Source organism: Temnothorax nylanderi, unplaced genomic scaffold (assembly GCF_030848795.1).
Source record: "Temnothorax nylanderi isolate EJ_2023f unplaced genomic scaffold, tnyl_v1.0 TNYL_tig0052_pilon, whole genome shotgun sequence".
Classification (NCBI taxonomy): Eukaryota; Metazoa; Arthropoda; class Insecta; order Hymenoptera; family Formicidae; genus Temnothorax; species Temnothorax nylanderi.
Genome location: NW_027249114.1, coordinates 672,187 through 689,349, shown reverse-complemented (window position 1 = coordinate 689,349; position 17,163 = coordinate 672,187). Strand labels below are relative to the sequence as shown.

The window sequence follows — 17,163 nt, the reverse complement described above, 5'->3', positions numbered from 1 at the left end:
AAACAGAATTATCGTTTCTAGCCGATAAGGATTGTCTAAAAATTCCTCCTTGATTCTATAAATACCTTCACCGTTTTTATTTTTATTCTTAATAGCAAATAACATAACATATCCTAACAATCTTCTTAACAAATATAAAGAGATGAGTATAAAAGTTTCTTGCAATATGAATTATTGAATAATTAATTGAAATATCTAATCTTTATTATGTGATTTTTTTTTGTTAACAGGTGATGTGTTTCTCGCACGAAACACATGTTAAAAAAAATTAACTTGGAATTAAAACAGTTTAATTCGATTGTTCCAAATGTATATAAAAAAAAAAGCTTGTTGGCATCTTAAAATACATTTTTACTAATTATTAATGTGCTTCGCTGCTACAAAAGCGTCATTTAACCGATGCTTGACTGCTAGAAAAGCTTCCAGATGGTTCTATCCGTTCATTAAACTTATTCACGAGCCACAATGAGAGAAGTGCTGCGATGCAGTCGTCCAGAAAGCGAGACAAAGAGAGACAGAGAGACGAAGACGAAGTAAAAAATGATGACAGAGAGGACTTTAAAATGTTTCCAACATGGTCGACTATGCTGACGGTTTAATCATAAAACAGACTTGATTTATCTACGAGATATATATTTACGTAATGTATTTCTATTAGATTATGCAATTACGTTCGTAATTCTGCATAATTATCGAGCGATGCCGCTGTATTTGTTCAAATCGTTATCACAGTGACATGATGACATGTATCGAACGGAGGACCTTATCTCTGTAATTACGCTAGCCATTTGTTCATTATAATTTTAGGAGAAACCGTAAAAACTACGCCTTATAACAATTAGACGTACTTCTGATTGTTTTCCAGTGTGGCCTTTAAAACAGAAATAGCTGTTATAAAAGCTAAGATTATGTATACGAGTTAATATTGTCGATAAACAACTTGTAAATTTCCATATGCAATATATCATTAGGAAGGACAAGGGGTTATCCTCGATGAATCGCGTGTTACATTTCTTATCTTATCGTATCTTTGGAATCAAAATAGTGGATTGTAAAAAGTCGCAAGTCATGCGCCTTAATTTTTGCTTTTAAATTTAAGCACTTTAAATAAATACTTAAAGTAATTTTATTTTATGTTTCAGTGTGCCCCGTTTTCGACAAAAACTCCCTTATCGTCCGATTAACGGGTCACCGTGCGAAATCGCGATCTAACTCGGTTTTCTCTTACCTTCGTTGCCCATCAGCTTGGCGTTCGCCAGGAACGCGAAGAGCACAATTGAACGCATGCTCCCGTAGAAACGGTAAGCGCGAACGAACGACCGTGAGAGTCAGCATAAATAATTAAGCGATAAGATTTTTCTACACACCCCTCGAAAGATGCATGTATCTTTCGCGGTATTCTTTGTAGTTTTTTCATTTACGTGGTGAATTATGGACAAATGTATATATCTAGTATTAATAGACTCTAAATAAATCGAGCACGAAATGCCACGAAATGGGATAGACAGAATCTTTTGCGCTAGAACATCGACTTTATGGCTTGATAATGTTTCAGAGACTTGAATTTGATGTTGGACTCAGCTCAAACTCAGTTTTTCATTATTTACCGAAGAAATACGACTTTTTATATAAAATGATAATTGAATAATGAAAGGCGAATAAAAAGATTTTCCATTTTTTAAATAAGATATTTGTTACACGATAGCAGCTATGAAGAAACATCTCCTACGCAGGTGTGTATCCAACTTACAGATAATGTCGATTTTATACTGCTATTTTTCTTTTGACAAGGTATTTGGTACATTATTGTAATTTTTTTGTCATAAATAAAACATGAACAATATGGCATGATTTATTTACCAACTGAACATTAATTTAGCGAAAGCTGTTAAACGATAATAATATATGTTTATATATGTACGTATTGTAGTTATATATTTCCAAGATAATTTCAACGGAAGTAATTTAACCTTCATTTATGATTTACAATCTAAACAATATGGAGTGTACTGGAATAGCCCAATGGGAAAGCAGTTGCTTTAAAGCAGCAATTAAACAAACAATTCCAGTTTGATTTCAGTTCTACTATTCCGCACATTATATAAGAAATTTTTAATGAATGATAGAAATAATAACACAAACACAAAATACGAGGGTAATAAATTGTGATCTTATAGGAAAAGATCCAAAAGAAAGAAAAAGAAAAATCACATTTAATAACATTTATTACATATCTGTATTTTTATCTTTCGGATACATCATTCTGGATGAAAGAAGGATTCGCACATAAATTTTAAATGAATAACATTCATTTAGAAAAGTACCATTTAAGTATTTATTTAAAGAAGGTAATAACATTTATTTATAAGTTTTACTGTCTTTTTATACGCGATAATCAGGCAATCCGCTTTATTTGTAACTTACAAAAACGGTACCAAAAAAATCTTTGCTGATAATAACACTTTTGTTGAAGTCATGTTTCCTCATTAATTATCAGGCAACTCGCTGTCCGTCCACTTGAGATTCACGATTTTCCCCGTGCGAGCGGACTCTTCGCAGGCCGTAGCGATCTTACTCACCGCCAGGATCTCCTTCGACTTGACCAGCGACTCAGCCTTACCGTGCATCACATCGATGAAGTGATCGAACTCTCTTCGATAGCCGTTCATGAAACGGCTAGCAAACGAGAACCAGATCGGGGCGGTGGTCGGCCCCTGCAGGTCATACTGCCGCTGAACGGAGTTCGGCTGCTCGTTGTCGGCTTGCACCATGCCGTTCGGACCGAAGGCCTCCAGTCGTTGATCGTATCCGTACGAGCTGTTGCGCGACAAATCGATCAAGCCGACGGTCCCTGACGGGAAGTGCATGGTCACCGCAACGGTGTCGAAGTCCCCGATCGCCTTGATCTCCGGGACATTCGCGTCGGCCAGGACCGCAACCTGCAATCGTATTTCCCATAATTTTTTTGGACAGTCAACGGCGATTCGTACAATTTTTTTTAATCTTTCAAGATAATTACGAAACATAAAAATTCGCGTTTTCCCAAGATATTAACTGCTATATATACACACACGAAGTTGCTGTATATGTAAATATGTAAAAATCGCACCTTGTCTGGATATTCCCCGATAACCCAGGTAACCATATCGATATCGTGGACCAGGCAGTCGTGGAAGATCCCGCCGGACATTTTCAAGTACTCCAAAGTGGGCAGGGGAGAGTCACGAGAGACCGTTTTAATTGTATGGACGTGTCCGACCTCCCCGTTGCGAACACGGTCTCGCACGTTCGAGTAGCCCGGATCGAATCGCCGGTTGAACGCGCAGAACAGCGGCTTGCCGGCTTTCTTGGCTATTTCGTAGCATTTGGCGGTGTCCGAGATATTCTCCGCTATGGGCTTCTCGCAGAAGACCGCCTTCTTCGCTTCCAGAGCTTTAATAACGATATCCTCGTGCGTGTAAGTCGGCGACGCCACGACGACCGCGTTAACGCTTTACGAATCATGAAAAGCGAGAATTATATATGTTTGTTTGTATAGATATGAATTTGCGTTGTAGATATAGATCTATATTATCTGGTTATAAATGTAACCTATATTGATATAATCTATAATACATAATTTACAATTATAGATATAAGTCCATATTATAGCACTTAATTTATTATGCTTAATTTTTAATTTAACTTTAATTCTACTTTTAAATTTATTTAACTTTTAGCTTGATTATCGTATCGGTAGCGCTTTTCCATTTTCATACAGCCACTTACTTGTGGTCTTTGAATATCTTGTCAGATTGCTTGCTATTTAGGAAGGTAACGTTGTCCAAACGCCAGTACTTCTGCAAATTTTTCCAGTTGCTCTCGAGATCATCAACAATGTATAAAAGCTGGACACGTGTATCAGAAACTATATTCGATAAATGTATCGAACCGGCGCGACCCACGCCGAACAGAGCCACTTTCACTATCGGTTCCTCCCGGTTATCTGTCTTCAGGGCAAGGTTTTCTATATACCTACGAAAGATCTTTCCCTTAGTAAAAGAATAACAGAAACAAGACTCAAAGATATCTCGAATATATTTCCGCCCTGAAAGGCGAAAGTAAAACAACGCGTTAATTGTGGCGCTCACATATGTAAAAGTCATTTACAAGATCAATTGCCAAGGTCACGAATCAGACGGGATAAACAAATAAAATTAATTCATTACGATTAATAGATAATTTCCATTTCAGGACCAGAATTTTATCAAACGTACATCCATCTCGCTCGTCGTGTCGACTTTAAATTGAAGTTACAAATCAAATTGTAGCAATAAAATTTTAGGAACGTGAAAGTAAACGCGTTCTTCGGAGATTTTTTCGTCGAAAGGATCTTAGAGTTGAGTATTCATGACGTATCAGTGCGAACTTATATAATACTCTCGCGCGATGATACAAGAATTAATTACTCACTTGCTATAGATATAATCTTCCGCAGGTGGTGGACTCTTTGGCTTGAGGTATGGAGACATCCCTTTGAACTTCACAGTTGCCATTGTTATTACGAACTGTATATACTTCGATTATCCCGAAATAGCTGTTGCGACCGAAAGACCGGTTTATGGCCAACGATGCTTCGATAATAGCTTCTTATATACGTAGAGACGAACGGAAGTGGGGGCTGCTTACTGTGACGAATATCGTTTGGAAATAAATAAAAGATAATAGATGGAAAAGGAAATAGATAAACTTTCTAATCTCTCAAAACATATTATTGCTGGTCGGCAATGCATAACGATATAAATTATAAAAGGATTTCTGTTAAACAGAATTATCGTTTCTAGCCGGATAAGGATTGTCTAAATTCCTCCTTGATTCTCTAAATAACTTCACCGTTTTTATTTTTTTCTTAATAGCAAATAACATAACATACCCTGACAATCTTCTTAACAAATATAAAGAGATGAGTATAAAAGTTTCTTGCCATATGAATTATTGAATAATTAATTAAAATATCTAATCTTTATTATAATGTGATTTTTTTGTTAACAGGTGATGTGTTTCTCGCACGAAACATATGTTAAAAAAAATTAACTTGGAATTAAAACAGTTTAATTCGATTGTTCCAAATGTATATAAAAAAAAAAGCTTGTTGGCATCTTAAAATACATTTTTACAAATTATTAATGTGCTTCGCTGCTACAAAAGCGTCATTTAACCGATGCTTGACTGCTAGAAAGGCTTCCAGATGGTTCTATCCGTTTATTAAACTTATTCACGAGCCACAATGAGAGAAGTGCTGCTCGTCCAGAAAGCGAGACAAAGAGAGATAGAGAGACGAAGACGAAGTAAAATGATGACAGAGAAGACTCTAAAATGTTTCCAGCATGGTCGACTATGCTGACGGTTTAATCATAAAACAGACTTGATTTATCTACGAGATATATATTTACGTAATGTATTTCTATAAGATTATGCAATTACGTTCGTAATTCTGCATAATTATCTAGCGATGCCGCTGTATTTGTTCAAATCGTTATCACAGTGACATGATGACATGTATCGAACGGAGGACCTTATCTCTGTAATTACGCTAGCCATTTGTTCATTATAATTTTAGGAGAAACCGTAAAAACTACGCCTTATAACAATTAGACGTACTTCTGATTGTTTTCCAGTGTGGCCTTTAAAAGAGAAATAGCTGTTATAAAAGCTGAGATTATGTATACGAGTTAATATTGTCGATAAACAACTTGTAAATTTCCATATGCAATATCATTAGGAAGGACAAGGGGTTATCGATGAATCGCGTTACATATCGTATCTTTGGAATAAAAATAGTGGATTGTAAAAAGTGTCGCAAGTCATGCATCACGCACATTAATTAGACCGCACGCAAATCAAGATCACGTAAAAAGAAAAAGGGAATAAGAAATTTGCTCGAACGAATTACATAATTTATTCAGATAACGAAAATTAAATAACAAGCAACAGCAACAAATTCACGAGCGTAGAATGCGCGTTCACCAGAATCGACGCCCGCGTTCGTTGATAAGATTTAATTAAACGGCATTTTAATTAAGTGCCCTCTCGACGCTCCTCTCATTCTGAAATCAAGTAGGACACATGTTTTTATCGTGCGACAATGATCACGTTCGGCAGATGCAAACTAGATGAGATCGATTTTTGGGAAACGAATTTAATTGATTTTCTTTCAATCAATCACGAAGCGTGAGCATATTAATCCCATCTTTTGCTCCGCAATTGCATTTGCCGAACGTGTCTAATGTCAAAAAAGGAAATTTGTGACGACACCACCGACTGTGCCAGCGAGAAACTCAAAATACAACTTAATTTTTAATTACAACTTCAATTCGAGAACGACAGAATTCTTCGGCGAAAGATTTGTGATTATCGGCCGACGAAAATTTCGTGAATATTTTCAAGAAAGGAAATGAAGACAACGTTTGCTACAGTTTTTTTTTTTATTAGCTAGCACACACTGGTATCTCACAATTCGTCGTTTGCCTTACGATATCCTTGCTTCGGCACGAAAGCAACCTCGTCCCCGTAGCCTTCCACGTACGCCGACCTTTTTCTTCTGTCGCCTCCCGGATCGGCGTCGATGAGAGCTATACTGGATCTAGTCGGTCTGTTAAACGAAAGTACCGTTATCACGTGAAACATTTTGTAAAATTTCCGTCGTATCTCATGGAGATATTCCTTAATAAACTTGATATTAATTTCTCTCTGTGAAAACTTTAACTTCAATTTAATGTTGAAGTTATTGAATTGTACATTATTCGATTTTGAAGGAATAAGTTTGCGAGAAAATAAATGGCGACATTTTATTCTTTAATTAATTAACATATATAGCATTATAATGGAAACAATAGCGTGTCCAAGAGAATCACGTGAGAAGAGAATAACAAAGCGGTTTAAATAAAATATTTTTAATTTACTAGTATTTTTCACATTGAAATAATAATTGCCGATGTTTTTTTACGTAGTTTACTCCACGCACCGTAGAAAGAATTGATTGTATCTCCGTTAAACTTATGAATAATTGAAAGTACATGTTAATCATATCGAAAGTAAGTTGAATTAATAAAGAAATAGCTAGTTACCTTTTTTCACTCCCATTAAGATCCGCCGTTACCGTGCGAACACGCGGCGTCGAGAAGTCGCATTCTAACGTAAAAGCGGCGTCACCAGGTGTTAACAGCTCGTCATCGTGCTGAATCACCACGACGTTGCTGTATTTTTCACCGTCCTTTCACCGAAATAAAAGAGATAGAAAAATATTAAACGATACAAATAATCAGTAAATACTTGATCTTGAAACACCACAAATTGTCATAAATGAAATATATATATATATATATACCGAGTAAGTAAATAAAGTTCTCCAATCTATTTTGTGAATAATTTCTCGTAGAGACAGGAAGTAATTGTAGCCTATTATTAAGGAACTGATAAAACATTAACAAACAATTAAAAGTTCCATATGAAAAAATTATTCATATGCCGACTTTCCTGTTGCATTATTTATTTATATTAATGAATGAAAATGTGAGAGAGAGAAATTTTAGAGATTAATCGCAAGATATATACATTCGAAAATGTGATAGAATAAGTTGCACTTTCTATGGATAATTCATTATATTATTTCTAATATACAGTAGTGATTCACTTGATGACAGTGAACTCGATCGAGTGTTTAGAAAATAAGAAATTGTTTATAAGCTTTATTACTTTCGGAACATGTAACGTAAAAGAAAATGAAGGTTTTTCTGCGAGAAAGAGATCCACGCTTTTTCGAGCGCTTAATGACTCGTTCTGTCGATAAAGGCTATAATATTGCATAATAACGATATGTTTAATTGAGAGAAAGCATTAATAGGATAAACGCGATAATTTACGTACCCTTTCAGTGTCACATTTGTGTAGAGGGATGCTCATGGTGAAACTTCTACCGCGAACCGGATCGAGGAAGCAGGACGGCTCTCGGGAATGGAAGCTACCCCGCGTGTAGATCACCCCCGAGAAGTCCTCCGTAGTTTTAAGCTCGACGGTCATCCTTTCGGCGCCGCATCGCAGCCCCACGCGATCGTACCCCTCGGTGGACGCACCTATCCGTATGTCTTTAGACAGATCCTGCTGCCAGATCTCTTCTGCAATCGCGCAATCAGTCTGAGATTTTTTTTTTTAATAAAGTTTAATAAATGTCAGAAACGAAGATGCAACGGCGATTTATTTTAATTTTGCAGAAACTTGGGAATAATTAATTTTGAATGAAAAGAAGATTTAAAAAAAACATTCTGAATTTTTGCTTTTAAATTTAAGCACTTTAAATAAGTACTTAAAGTAATTTTATTTTATGTTTCAGTGTGCCCCGTTTTCGACAAAAACTCCCTTATCGTCGGACTAACGGGTGTCACCGTGCGAAATCGCGATCTAACTCGGTTTTTTCTCTCACCTGCGTTGCCCATCAGCTTGGCGTTCGCCAGGAACGCGAGGAGCGCAATTGAACGCATGGTCCCGTAGAAACGGTAAGCGCGAACGAACGACCGTGAACTGGCGAGGCGATAAACCTCTAGTTTGCTCAATGCCAACGTGCCCGTCTGCCGCCGTTACCTGTCTCGGGGTGACTTTCTTCCCTCTCCATCCTGCCCACTCCACGTTAATTCGCATTATTCCGGAATCGGATACTTTCACCGCGTGACAAAACGAACACGCGTCTTTTCTTCGCTTTTCCTCCTTTTTCTCTTATTTACGTGTCGCGGTCATTACACGGATCATCGATCATTGTCGCGACTCGTTGACTCGGAGCTGCAGACTCTGGTACCATTTTTTTTTTTGTAAATTTACGCAAATTATTTACGTATTAACTTATTATATCGATTTACGAGAAAGTAAAACCGCTTTTTTCTGCATTTATATAAAAAAATCTCTGAATTACTTGGAATTATTTATTTATCAGGTCTTCTGTTTTCAAGAATAGTAATACAAATGAGAAATGTAAAGTTTTATTTTTTATCTTTCTTTTAAAAATCTATTTTAGTCATGAAAATATATATTCTTCTAATATATTTTCTATATTTAATACTTCGTCGATTATATATATGATATAAATATCATAATGTTTTCTGAGTGTATAATAAAAAACATATAATATAGTACAAATACAAAATTATAATATATATTAAATACATAAATATGAATAATTTTAATAAAAATTAACGTCTTGTTTTGCTATATCAGTTTCGCTATCAGTTTTCTGTTCAATATTTCTTAATTGCGGTTTAAATGTGAATTCGCGGATTCAACTCTTCGGATACCAAAGCCCGGGTAATTCAAACGTTGCATTATCCAGATATTTCTAGCCCCTGGGCTACATGCGTTCCGATATTCACTGCCAGTACTGAAAATCTGTAGTTTATGTCACGTATACTGTAGCGATTTTCAGTACTGGCAGTGAATATCGGAAGGAAGAATACTGTGTTTTCGTGAAGTTGGTAGAATTGTGTGATATCAGTAGCCACGAGACGAGCTCCATTTCACAAGTCACGTTTATCTACGCGGGCACCTGAACGATAAACATGTCTGCCAGCCGTGTGTCGCAAATTTTATTCTCGCGGGTGTCGCACGCCGCTCGAAAACCGCAGCAATTCGTCGCGCCCGCTATCAGGTATTATTCCTGTAAGTATCCGAATATCATCTGCGAACACGCGATCCCTTCTCCATTCGCGTCGAACATCACCGGCCGGTCAGCTGGCCGCGACATTGTTTTCATATGGTACACCCGCTATAACCGTTACATTCATTACGCTGTCAGGAAACTTGTTTTCGAGCCTGCATAAAAGGAATTTGTTTGCGTACTGCATATTAATCTCAATCAAGATGGAATATAAGACAGATTTCTTATGAATTATGATTATTTTTTTTTTGTCACATCGTGCATATAATTTTTAATTTGCAACATTGTGCGGTTTTAAGAAAACGATTCAGTCAATTGCCATAATAAATACGTGCGCGGCGTTGATAACAAGTGCTATACCTACGTCACGAAATGATTATCGCTTTGCTCGTACTCTTTGAGAATTATATCTATATTTGTATAATCTTGTATAGATTTTGAAATAGAAATAATCTCGATATCTCGTATGATAAGGGCGATCTATGCCTGTACTGGCCCTGTAGCAACGTTCAGGGGGTTAATCGAGATTAAATGCGCCAAGCAGCAAACATGCCGTTCCATTTATTTTCCTTCGAACGCACATCTGATCTCGAGCGCGCAAAACTACTTTTCAGTCAGAATATCTATAAAATTTATGCAAATCCTTGAAGGCAATTAAATTATATATAATTCTTTACGCAGTTTGCGTAAAATAATTTACTAAAAATTTTGAAATGTTAAAAACAAAATCATGCTTTAAACTAGACAAGAAGTTAAAAGATCTTCCGTTCTCTCCTGAGACACCCTGTACATGGTACAAACCTTGTTATTCGTAGCTCAATGCACGCATTCCTGCCGTTATCTTCTTGACGATGATGATCGTTCTCGATTGCATAATATAAAGAAGATGATATTGATTATGACAAAACTGCAATTGTTAAATGCCTGATAAATAACTTATATTTTTCCAAAACATCGAACGTCGATCATTAATATTAATTCTATCTATATATATGGTGTGCTACAGATAATATACGTACCAAAAAAAACAGCATTTTATTTTTTTTCGTTCCGGAATGCATTATTTAAATATAATTATCAATGATATCTTTTTCTAGTTGCGCATTAATTATCCGCAAGAAATATACAAATCATATGGGAAGCCAGCCTGTTATATTACAACTCTAATAATCGCATTTCGGCTAAATACAGCAACGCTATAATTAGACTTTTTATAATAAAAATTATATATAATATATATATAGTAAAAATTTCGTTATTACCCGAATACTTGAAATTTTATTACGGTCGAAAATGTTATCTTGCTAATCATTATTTATTTTTTAATAAAAACCTAGATAGATATAAGTAATATAATTTTTATCTCTTTAGCTTTTTTAATAAAAAAAAGTCTGTTCTAATCTGATTTGATACAGGCCAAACTAGCAATTACGAGTTCATTAAGGTGGAGACTGCGGGTGAAAAGAAGAATGTGGGCATTGTCACCTTGAACAGGCCAAAGGCCTTAAATGCTTTGTGCAATCAATTGATGACCGAAGTAAATCATGCTTTGGATCATTTAAACTCAGATTCGTCCATCGCTGCTGTCGTCATTACCGGAAACGAAAAGGCATTCGCTGCTGGTAAGACTATTCGCCAACTTTATTTCACTGCAGTAATATTATTTTCTAACAATACAATATATCGGGAAAGTAAACGGATATTATTCTTGGCATCTTTATTATAATATAGAGACGTATAGAGAGAGATGTATCTAATTATTCTCATAGGTGCGGACATCAAGGAAATGAAGGATAATTCATTCGCATCGAATCTGAGGGAAAACTTTATAGCTCACTGGAACGGAGTTGCCAAAAGCAGGAAACCCATAATTGCTGCTGTAAACGGTTACGCTGTAAGTAACGGAGTACCTTTGGAAAAGTATTTGCCAAAGAAGAAATGCAATGAACCGATAGCATGCATTTTCGTTTCGTAGTTGGGTGGAGGAAACGAGCTCGCAATGATGTGTGATATTATTTACGCCGGCGAGAATGCCAAGTTTGGTCAACCCGAAATCGCTATCGGTACGATTCCCGGCGCAGGCGGCACCCAACGGCTGCCCAGGATTATCGGCAAAAGTAAGGCTATGGAAATGGTACTCACCGGCAATATGATCTCCGCGGAGGAAGCAGAGAAGAGCGGTAAGTTAAAGATAACACTTGATTGTAACCAGAAGGAACTTAAGTTACTTGTACACATACATATTTTATACACATTTTTTATTTTATACTGATTGTTTTGTTTTTGCATTTTTTAAATGCAAATCAATTAATCAATTTTAATCTTAATATTGTATTCTACTCATATTTTTCATCCCATAAATCGAGCTAGTTCTTAGTACTTCTTATGTATTATTATTTAAATAAATATAAAAAAATAATATGTTATATGTTTCAACCTATATAAGGTCATCTTCAGTGTATGATAATAAATAGTGGTAATTTGGTATTTATTTAAAATCTATATATATACATATATATTTTTTAGAATATAAATTTTGAATCTAAATTATCTAAATTTATATGATAATACATAACAAGCACAAGAACTAGTTCGGTTCATTTTATCTCCTTTGATCTTAATTTACTGAAGCTTGAATTACTTTAATTTTTTTTAATACTAAGTTTTTTTTATCTTATCTATCTAGGTTTGGTCAGCAAAATCTTTCCAACTGATAAAGTCGTCGAAGAAGCCGTGAAATTGGGCGAAAAGATTGCATCTCACTCACCATTGGTTGTGACGATAGCCAAAGAAGCTGTTAATGCCGGTAAAAATAATATTTAAGGGATTGCTTAAGTAATTTGATGTAATCCAAACTGGTACGTGACGTATCTAATTTCAATTCGTTAATTTTAGCATATGAAACTACATTGCAACAGGGACTTCTGTTTGAAAAGAGAATGTTCCACAGCACTTTCTCTCTGGTAAGAAATCCGTTTGTGATTATTAGTAATCTAAATATTCTAAATAATCAGTGAGAAGAATGGATTTATTCGTAAGTTAAAATTAATTTTTTTTTCAGGCGGACAGAAAAGAAGGAATGACGGCTTTCCTGGAGAAGCGCTCACCAAAATACACAAATGAGTAGATTTCAGTTATCTCTATCCGTAAAAGAAGAGACGCGAAGAAGTGTTAATGAATATTTTTAAGATTATTTTTATACTTTTTTGTAATAAGAATTTATCTACAACATATCTTGCCTTTCGCTTTTAACTGACTGATAAATCTATCAAACTGCTGTTTGATTCTCTCTCTCACTCTCTCTAAAAAAAAAGGAGAGAGTCTGTTCGTCAGTTAAGGAGTTAGACATGAGATATTACCTGTTATATTTGTTACGACATATACATATGTATATATGCTGCAATAAATCTTTTGCAAGAAACGATGCAATGATTGGCGTAACGTCTAAATGCAAGAACAGGCACAACGTCTAAATGAGACTTTTATTCGAGTATATTACTGCTCTTACATAACGTGGGTCTCGAGTATGATACATTTAAAGCTAATATATATAGCGTTGCAGTTAATATTAAAAGGAATAATAATTATTATTATTATTACCATAGTAGAAAGTGAAGATTAGATGAGAATATGTGAACCGTTATCGATGTCGCGAGTGACGATATCTATAATACTAACGAGATACCTCGAAAAACGGTAGGAACAACAGGATTTCAGTAAACGTCAACATAGCTTAAGTTAGAGTGTATAGCGGAAAATGCAATGCGTCACACTTAAACGACGTAATCCAGTAAGTTCCTTACATGTATCGTACATGTTTCTCAGATAAAAAGCCTTAAGGCTCTGAATTATCGCGAACTGGTAGTAAAAGTAGTTAAAAAATATTTTACTTTCGAGTTTGTTTACAAAGAATACGATATCAAATTTTGCCAGTAAGAAAATCGATCGGCTCTCACGAGTGTACGTCTTAGCGTCGTTGACTAGCTAATACTAACCGGTGCGCACACCGTACGCACCACTTTTACGCTTATTACAGATCACCCATAACTGCCTCTGCCGCATTCTTACATTAAGAGAAATTAAACTAACTATCCTTAAATACTACGCACACACTCGTGTTTCGCTGCCTCTGTTTTTACTCTTTACATTTTTTTTAAGTACGTGTCAGAAGATGGGAGTTACATTATCGGGCACACATCGATCGTTACATTTCAAGTCGGGAAGTTTTAAGAAGTTCCTCCGATGTTTCAAAAGAGTATACATACAGCGGAATTGTTTGGACAATCCTTAAATAGATCTGTTCGTTCTAGCTGCACTTTAATTTTTCTCTTGAATATTTGTTTGTAATAAGTTTCGAACAGTAGTTACTAAAATATAAATTGTATGTATATAAGACAAAATGTAATACAAATTGTTACGTCATAGAACAGGCCTACAGCTGGTTTGCACATTTCAGCCGATCTTATACTTACTGTATACATTCTCCCTCCTCGCGTTTCGTAGCATCTAGGCTGTTTGCGGAAACATAAGATGCTTGAGCTCAGGGATGGTATTACATTGAGAAAAAAAATTGACTGTACGAGCGGACTAAATTTGTATAATTGTTGATCCAATGGTTTATTCAACAATTATTAAGTTGTACTAAGAGAGGTATAGTCATTCTATATAGTTTATTCATGTCATCCATCAAAATTTTTTAATCAAGAATTAGTTAATTTAACTAATGTGTAGTTAAACCAACTAATGTTGTGAATACACCAGCGCACACTCGCCCAAGTTTCACACAGGCATGCGATTTATAAGTTAATACCTTCTCTTAGCTTAGCTCGTACCTTTTATAGCTCCGCGAACAACATATATGCTACGAAACGAGAGGAGTGAAGTTAACAGTAAGCAATATCGGCCGTAAAGCGCAAATCTGCTGTAGACCTGTATGTCATTTTGTATCAATCAGGACAAACTTATTTTAACTTCTTTTTCGACATATCATCTTTCGTCAGTTAATATATATTGTATATAGGACATTGTTGTATAATTATGTTCTACCATCCAATTCAACCTCAAGAATGGATTCCAATTCTTTTATGGTTTCGGGAAGCATTTTAGAACGATTATCAGGCTCCATAAACCATGACCTGGCCATTGTACGAGTTGTTGGAGTTTGATCAAAATTGTACAAATCGCGGAATATTGGGCAGGCATATTTTTCCTCCTCGTTTCTCTCTCTCTCTCTCGCTTTTTTTAAAAGCTTGAATATATAGCCATGTCATTTTAAATACGGAGACTGCAGCTAAAATTGCATTTGCGAATTATTATTTCATTGCTCCAATGCTAGTCTAAATACTTAGCATCGCTAATGAGAAATCGAGGGCTCTAAACGTAAAGTAACATCAATTTTTGTCTTTCTTCAAAATGGAAAGTACATATGTCTTTTTCGTATTTTACAAATTAAATCCTTATCCGAATTTTTCTTATTTTGTAATTTAAGAAAGATATATTGTCGGGGTCTTTCGGGGTCCGCAATAAATACGTACGGTGATATGTCGTGGTAACAAATGATAAAAAAACGCTGGTCCAAAATTTGTACGTTCAAATCTCTTGGTCCTCGGTCTTGTGCGCGGATCGAATTTCGGGAACCTCTTAAAATTCGACGGATGGATCGTCTCGGGGGAGAGGGAGAGGTGAAGATGAATTGGTTGTTTATGTATATCACAGTTGCAAGCTCTGCCTCGTTAATTACGCTGGTAAAAATTATCGAGATTACGGAGAATATGAAGTACCGGTACTCTCTCCTCGCGCTGGGGTTTCTGCCGCTGGGATTTACCGTTTGTTGCGATTCTTCATGGTGAAGCGTCTCCAGAAGTTGCCGCTCTTCTTCGTCGGCGTCGAGGTGGGCGCCTCGTACGCGTAGCTGGACTCGTCATCCGTATCCTGGGCGCTGGACGCCTCTCTGATCGGCGATCCACCGTGTCCCGAATCCCTGTCACCATCCGTCCCATTTTTCTCCAGACCTGCAAGATATGGATTTATATCAAAATCCAAAGTCGAGTACATCTTTTTTTTTTGCTAAAACTTAAGATACGAGGTAGATTTTATTTCGCAAATAAATTACCCTTTGAATCCAATTTGATCTTCTGATAGTCAGTTCTCAGAAATGTAGGAAATATTTTATAACTTCTTTTTCTTAAAGAAATATTACAATTTCTTCTTGAAGGAGTTATGTAAATTCTGATGACATTTAAATACGAAGTTATTTGCTCTGATATTTCAAGGCGAGATATATTAAATTGTAGTAAAAATTATCTGCTAACTTATTACATCTTGAAGAGATCTCGAAACAATTAAAAATAAGAAACTTCCTAATTAGTGGCCTAAGGGGCATTGAGGGATTAATTTTGATAAAAGTAGATCTCTTACCGCCACCGCGCAGCATGTCGAGGAACGTGCTCTCAGCATTGCCACGCGTGCGTCCCTGCTTCTGGGACGGCGTGCCGAAGCTCAGACTCTGGATATTGATCTCTGCCTTGAGCTGCTCCGGCGGGATGTCGTCCACGCGAAACTCATTCGGGTCCTCGACGAAGGCCTGCTGCAGGTCGCGCATGATCTTCTTCCGTATGGTCTTCTTCATGGAGAGATGCCGTTCCAGGTGCTTCACGTCGCTCTCCGTCAGCGTCTTGCTGTTGTCGCGGCGACGCGACTTCTTCTTCTTGCTGTTCTTCGGGCTCTCCTCCTCACCGGACGTGGAGCCCACCGACACGGCGCTATCGTGGCCGGGCGCCTTCTCCTCGGCCTGGCCGCGTGCGTTCTCCCATTTGCTGCCGAAGCCAAAGATGTCCCGCAGATGAGGGATGTTTCGGTCCACGGTCTGTTGTCTCGCCATGGCGATCTCGGGTCGTGTGAGTGGCAAGGGTGGCCTCGGATGGCAAGAATCACCCTCGAGAGCTGACCCTCCTTGCGATTTCTTCTCCTAAAAAAAAATCCAAAAGATACAATTAGCAAATAACTACGAAATTAAGTGAGAGCGATTGAGTAAATTGGCAGATAATATTGCAAAAAGAATCGCGGCGAAACTTCATCTACGAAGAAATATCGCCTCTCGAGACAATAAAGTTCACGCGATTACTTCGAGAGTTTCGGGCTCGTTCGCGGCCGATCCCTGCGATCGATATCGGGGATCGCGGAATCGCGCGCCCACGTTTTCCTTCTTTGCCGTGCTTTCCACCACGAGCAGTCTCGGTTTTATTTATAACGGCTTGAGTATAGTACCGGCCCACGGGTATTCGACCGAGATGATTGTATCCTCGCGCTGCCACTATAACATCCTGAGTGTCGTGAATCTTTGATGTTATCGAGGGTTTTGATTCTCTCAGCTTTATATCCCTCCTTAAAATGATATACATATAAAACAAAATTTTTATCGTATTAATCCTCCCCTATTAATCCTGGATTAACAAAATTTAGAATCTCTTCTTTCTCGCTGTTTT

General features: G+C 36.7%; 5 protein-coding genes across 6 annotated transcripts in view; 2 read left to right on the top strand and 3 right to left on the bottom strand.

The window, feature by feature from the left end:
• Cycg (cyclin G) overlaps positions 1 to 17,163 on the top strand; it is a 36,562-nt gene that overhangs the window by 17,112 nt on the left and 2,287 nt on the right. The gene's annotated exons all lie outside the window — the stretch shown is intronic.
• Positions 2,208 to 4,615, bottom strand: LOC139772684 (myo-inositol 2-dehydrogenase). Its single transcript, XM_071706559.1, has 4 exons — positions 4,453 to 4,615; positions 3,769 to 4,014; positions 3,110 to 3,491; positions 2,208 to 2,939 (listed from the first exon to the last, which is right to left on the bottom strand). The coding sequence occupies exons 1-4, from the start codon at positions 4,533 to 4,535 to the stop codon at positions 2,487 to 2,489; spliced, it is 1,164 nt and encodes a 387-aa protein (XP_071562660.1). The 5' UTR covers positions 4,536 to 4,615; the 3' UTR covers positions 2,208 to 2,486.
• Positions 5,915 to 9,527, bottom strand: LOC139772699 (uncharacterized). Of its 2 annotated transcripts, XM_071706580.1 has the most exons (6): positions 9,480 to 9,527; positions 8,459 to 8,820; positions 7,906 to 8,153; positions 7,107 to 7,252; positions 6,513 to 6,631; positions 5,915 to 6,086 (listed from the first exon to the last, which is right to left on the bottom strand). In XM_071706580.1, the coding sequence occupies exons 2-6, from the start codon at positions 8,514 to 8,516 to the stop codon at positions 6,082 to 6,084; spliced, it is 576 nt and encodes a 191-aa protein (XP_071562681.1). In that variant the 5' UTR covers positions 8,517 to 8,820; positions 9,480 to 9,527; the 3' UTR covers positions 5,915 to 6,081. The 2 variants fall into 2 exon arrangements, with proteins under 2 accessions (XP_071562681.1, XP_071562680.1); XM_071706579.1 differs by lacking the exon at positions 9,480 to 9,527 and having other exon boundaries at positions 5,915 to 6,631; positions 8,459 to 8,828.
• Positions 9,521 to 13,100, top strand: Echs1 (Enoyl-CoA hydratase, short chain 1). Its single transcript, XM_071706573.1, has 7 exons — positions 9,521 to 9,681; positions 11,095 to 11,301; positions 11,449 to 11,573; positions 11,655 to 11,859; positions 12,366 to 12,485; positions 12,575 to 12,642; positions 12,741 to 13,100. The coding sequence occupies exons 1-7, from the start codon at positions 9,582 to 9,584 to the stop codon at positions 12,804 to 12,806; spliced, it is 891 nt and encodes a 296-aa protein (XP_071562674.1). The 5' UTR covers positions 9,521 to 9,581; the 3' UTR covers positions 12,807 to 13,100.
• The window catches only part of LOC139772671 (uncharacterized), a 34,223-nt gene continuing 33,574 nt past the window's right edge, over positions 16,515 to 17,163 (bottom strand). The window contains exon 9 of the mRNA XM_071706532.1: positions 16,515 to 16,646. The gene's annotated coding sequence lies outside the window, so the exon portion shown is untranslated. The remainder of the gene's footprint in view (positions 16,647 to 17,163) is intronic.

Coding starts and splice junctions, on each gene's coding strand:
- LOC139772684 (XM_071706559.1), bottom strand. CDS start 4,535: ATGGCAACTGTGAAGTTCAAAGGGATGTCTCCATACCTCAAGCCAAAG. Junction 4,015..4,452: donor GAAGATTATATCTATAGCAA/GTGAGTAATTAA, acceptor GATCTTTCGTAG/GTATATAGAAAACCTTGCCC. Junction 3,492..3,768: donor AAGATATTCAAAGACCACAA/GTAAGTGGCTGT, acceptor TGATTCGTAAAG/CGTTAACGCGGTCGTCGTGG.
- LOC139772699 (XM_071706579.1), bottom strand. CDS start 8,516: ATGCGTTCAATTGCGCTCCTCGCGTTCCTGGCGAACGCCAAGCTGATG. Junction 7,253..7,905: donor ACAAATGTGACACTGAAAGG/GTACGTAAATTA, acceptor TTTCGGTGAAAG/GACGGTGAAAAATACAGCAA. Junction 6,632..7,106: donor CTTAATGGGAGTGAAAAAAG/GTAACTAGCTAT, acceptor TTCGTTTAACAG/ACCGACTAGATCCAGTATAG.
- Echs1 (XM_071706573.1), top strand. CDS start 9,582: ATGTCTGCCAGCCGTGTGTCGCAAATTTTATTCTCGCGGGTGTCGCAC. Junction 9,682..11,094: donor CGCTATCAGGTATTATTCCT/GTAAGTATCCGA, acceptor GATTTGATACAG/GCCAAACTAGCAATTACGAG. Junction 11,302..11,448: donor CGAAAAGGCATTCGCTGCTG/GTAAGACTATTC, acceptor TTATTCTCATAG/GTGCGGACATCAAGGAAATG.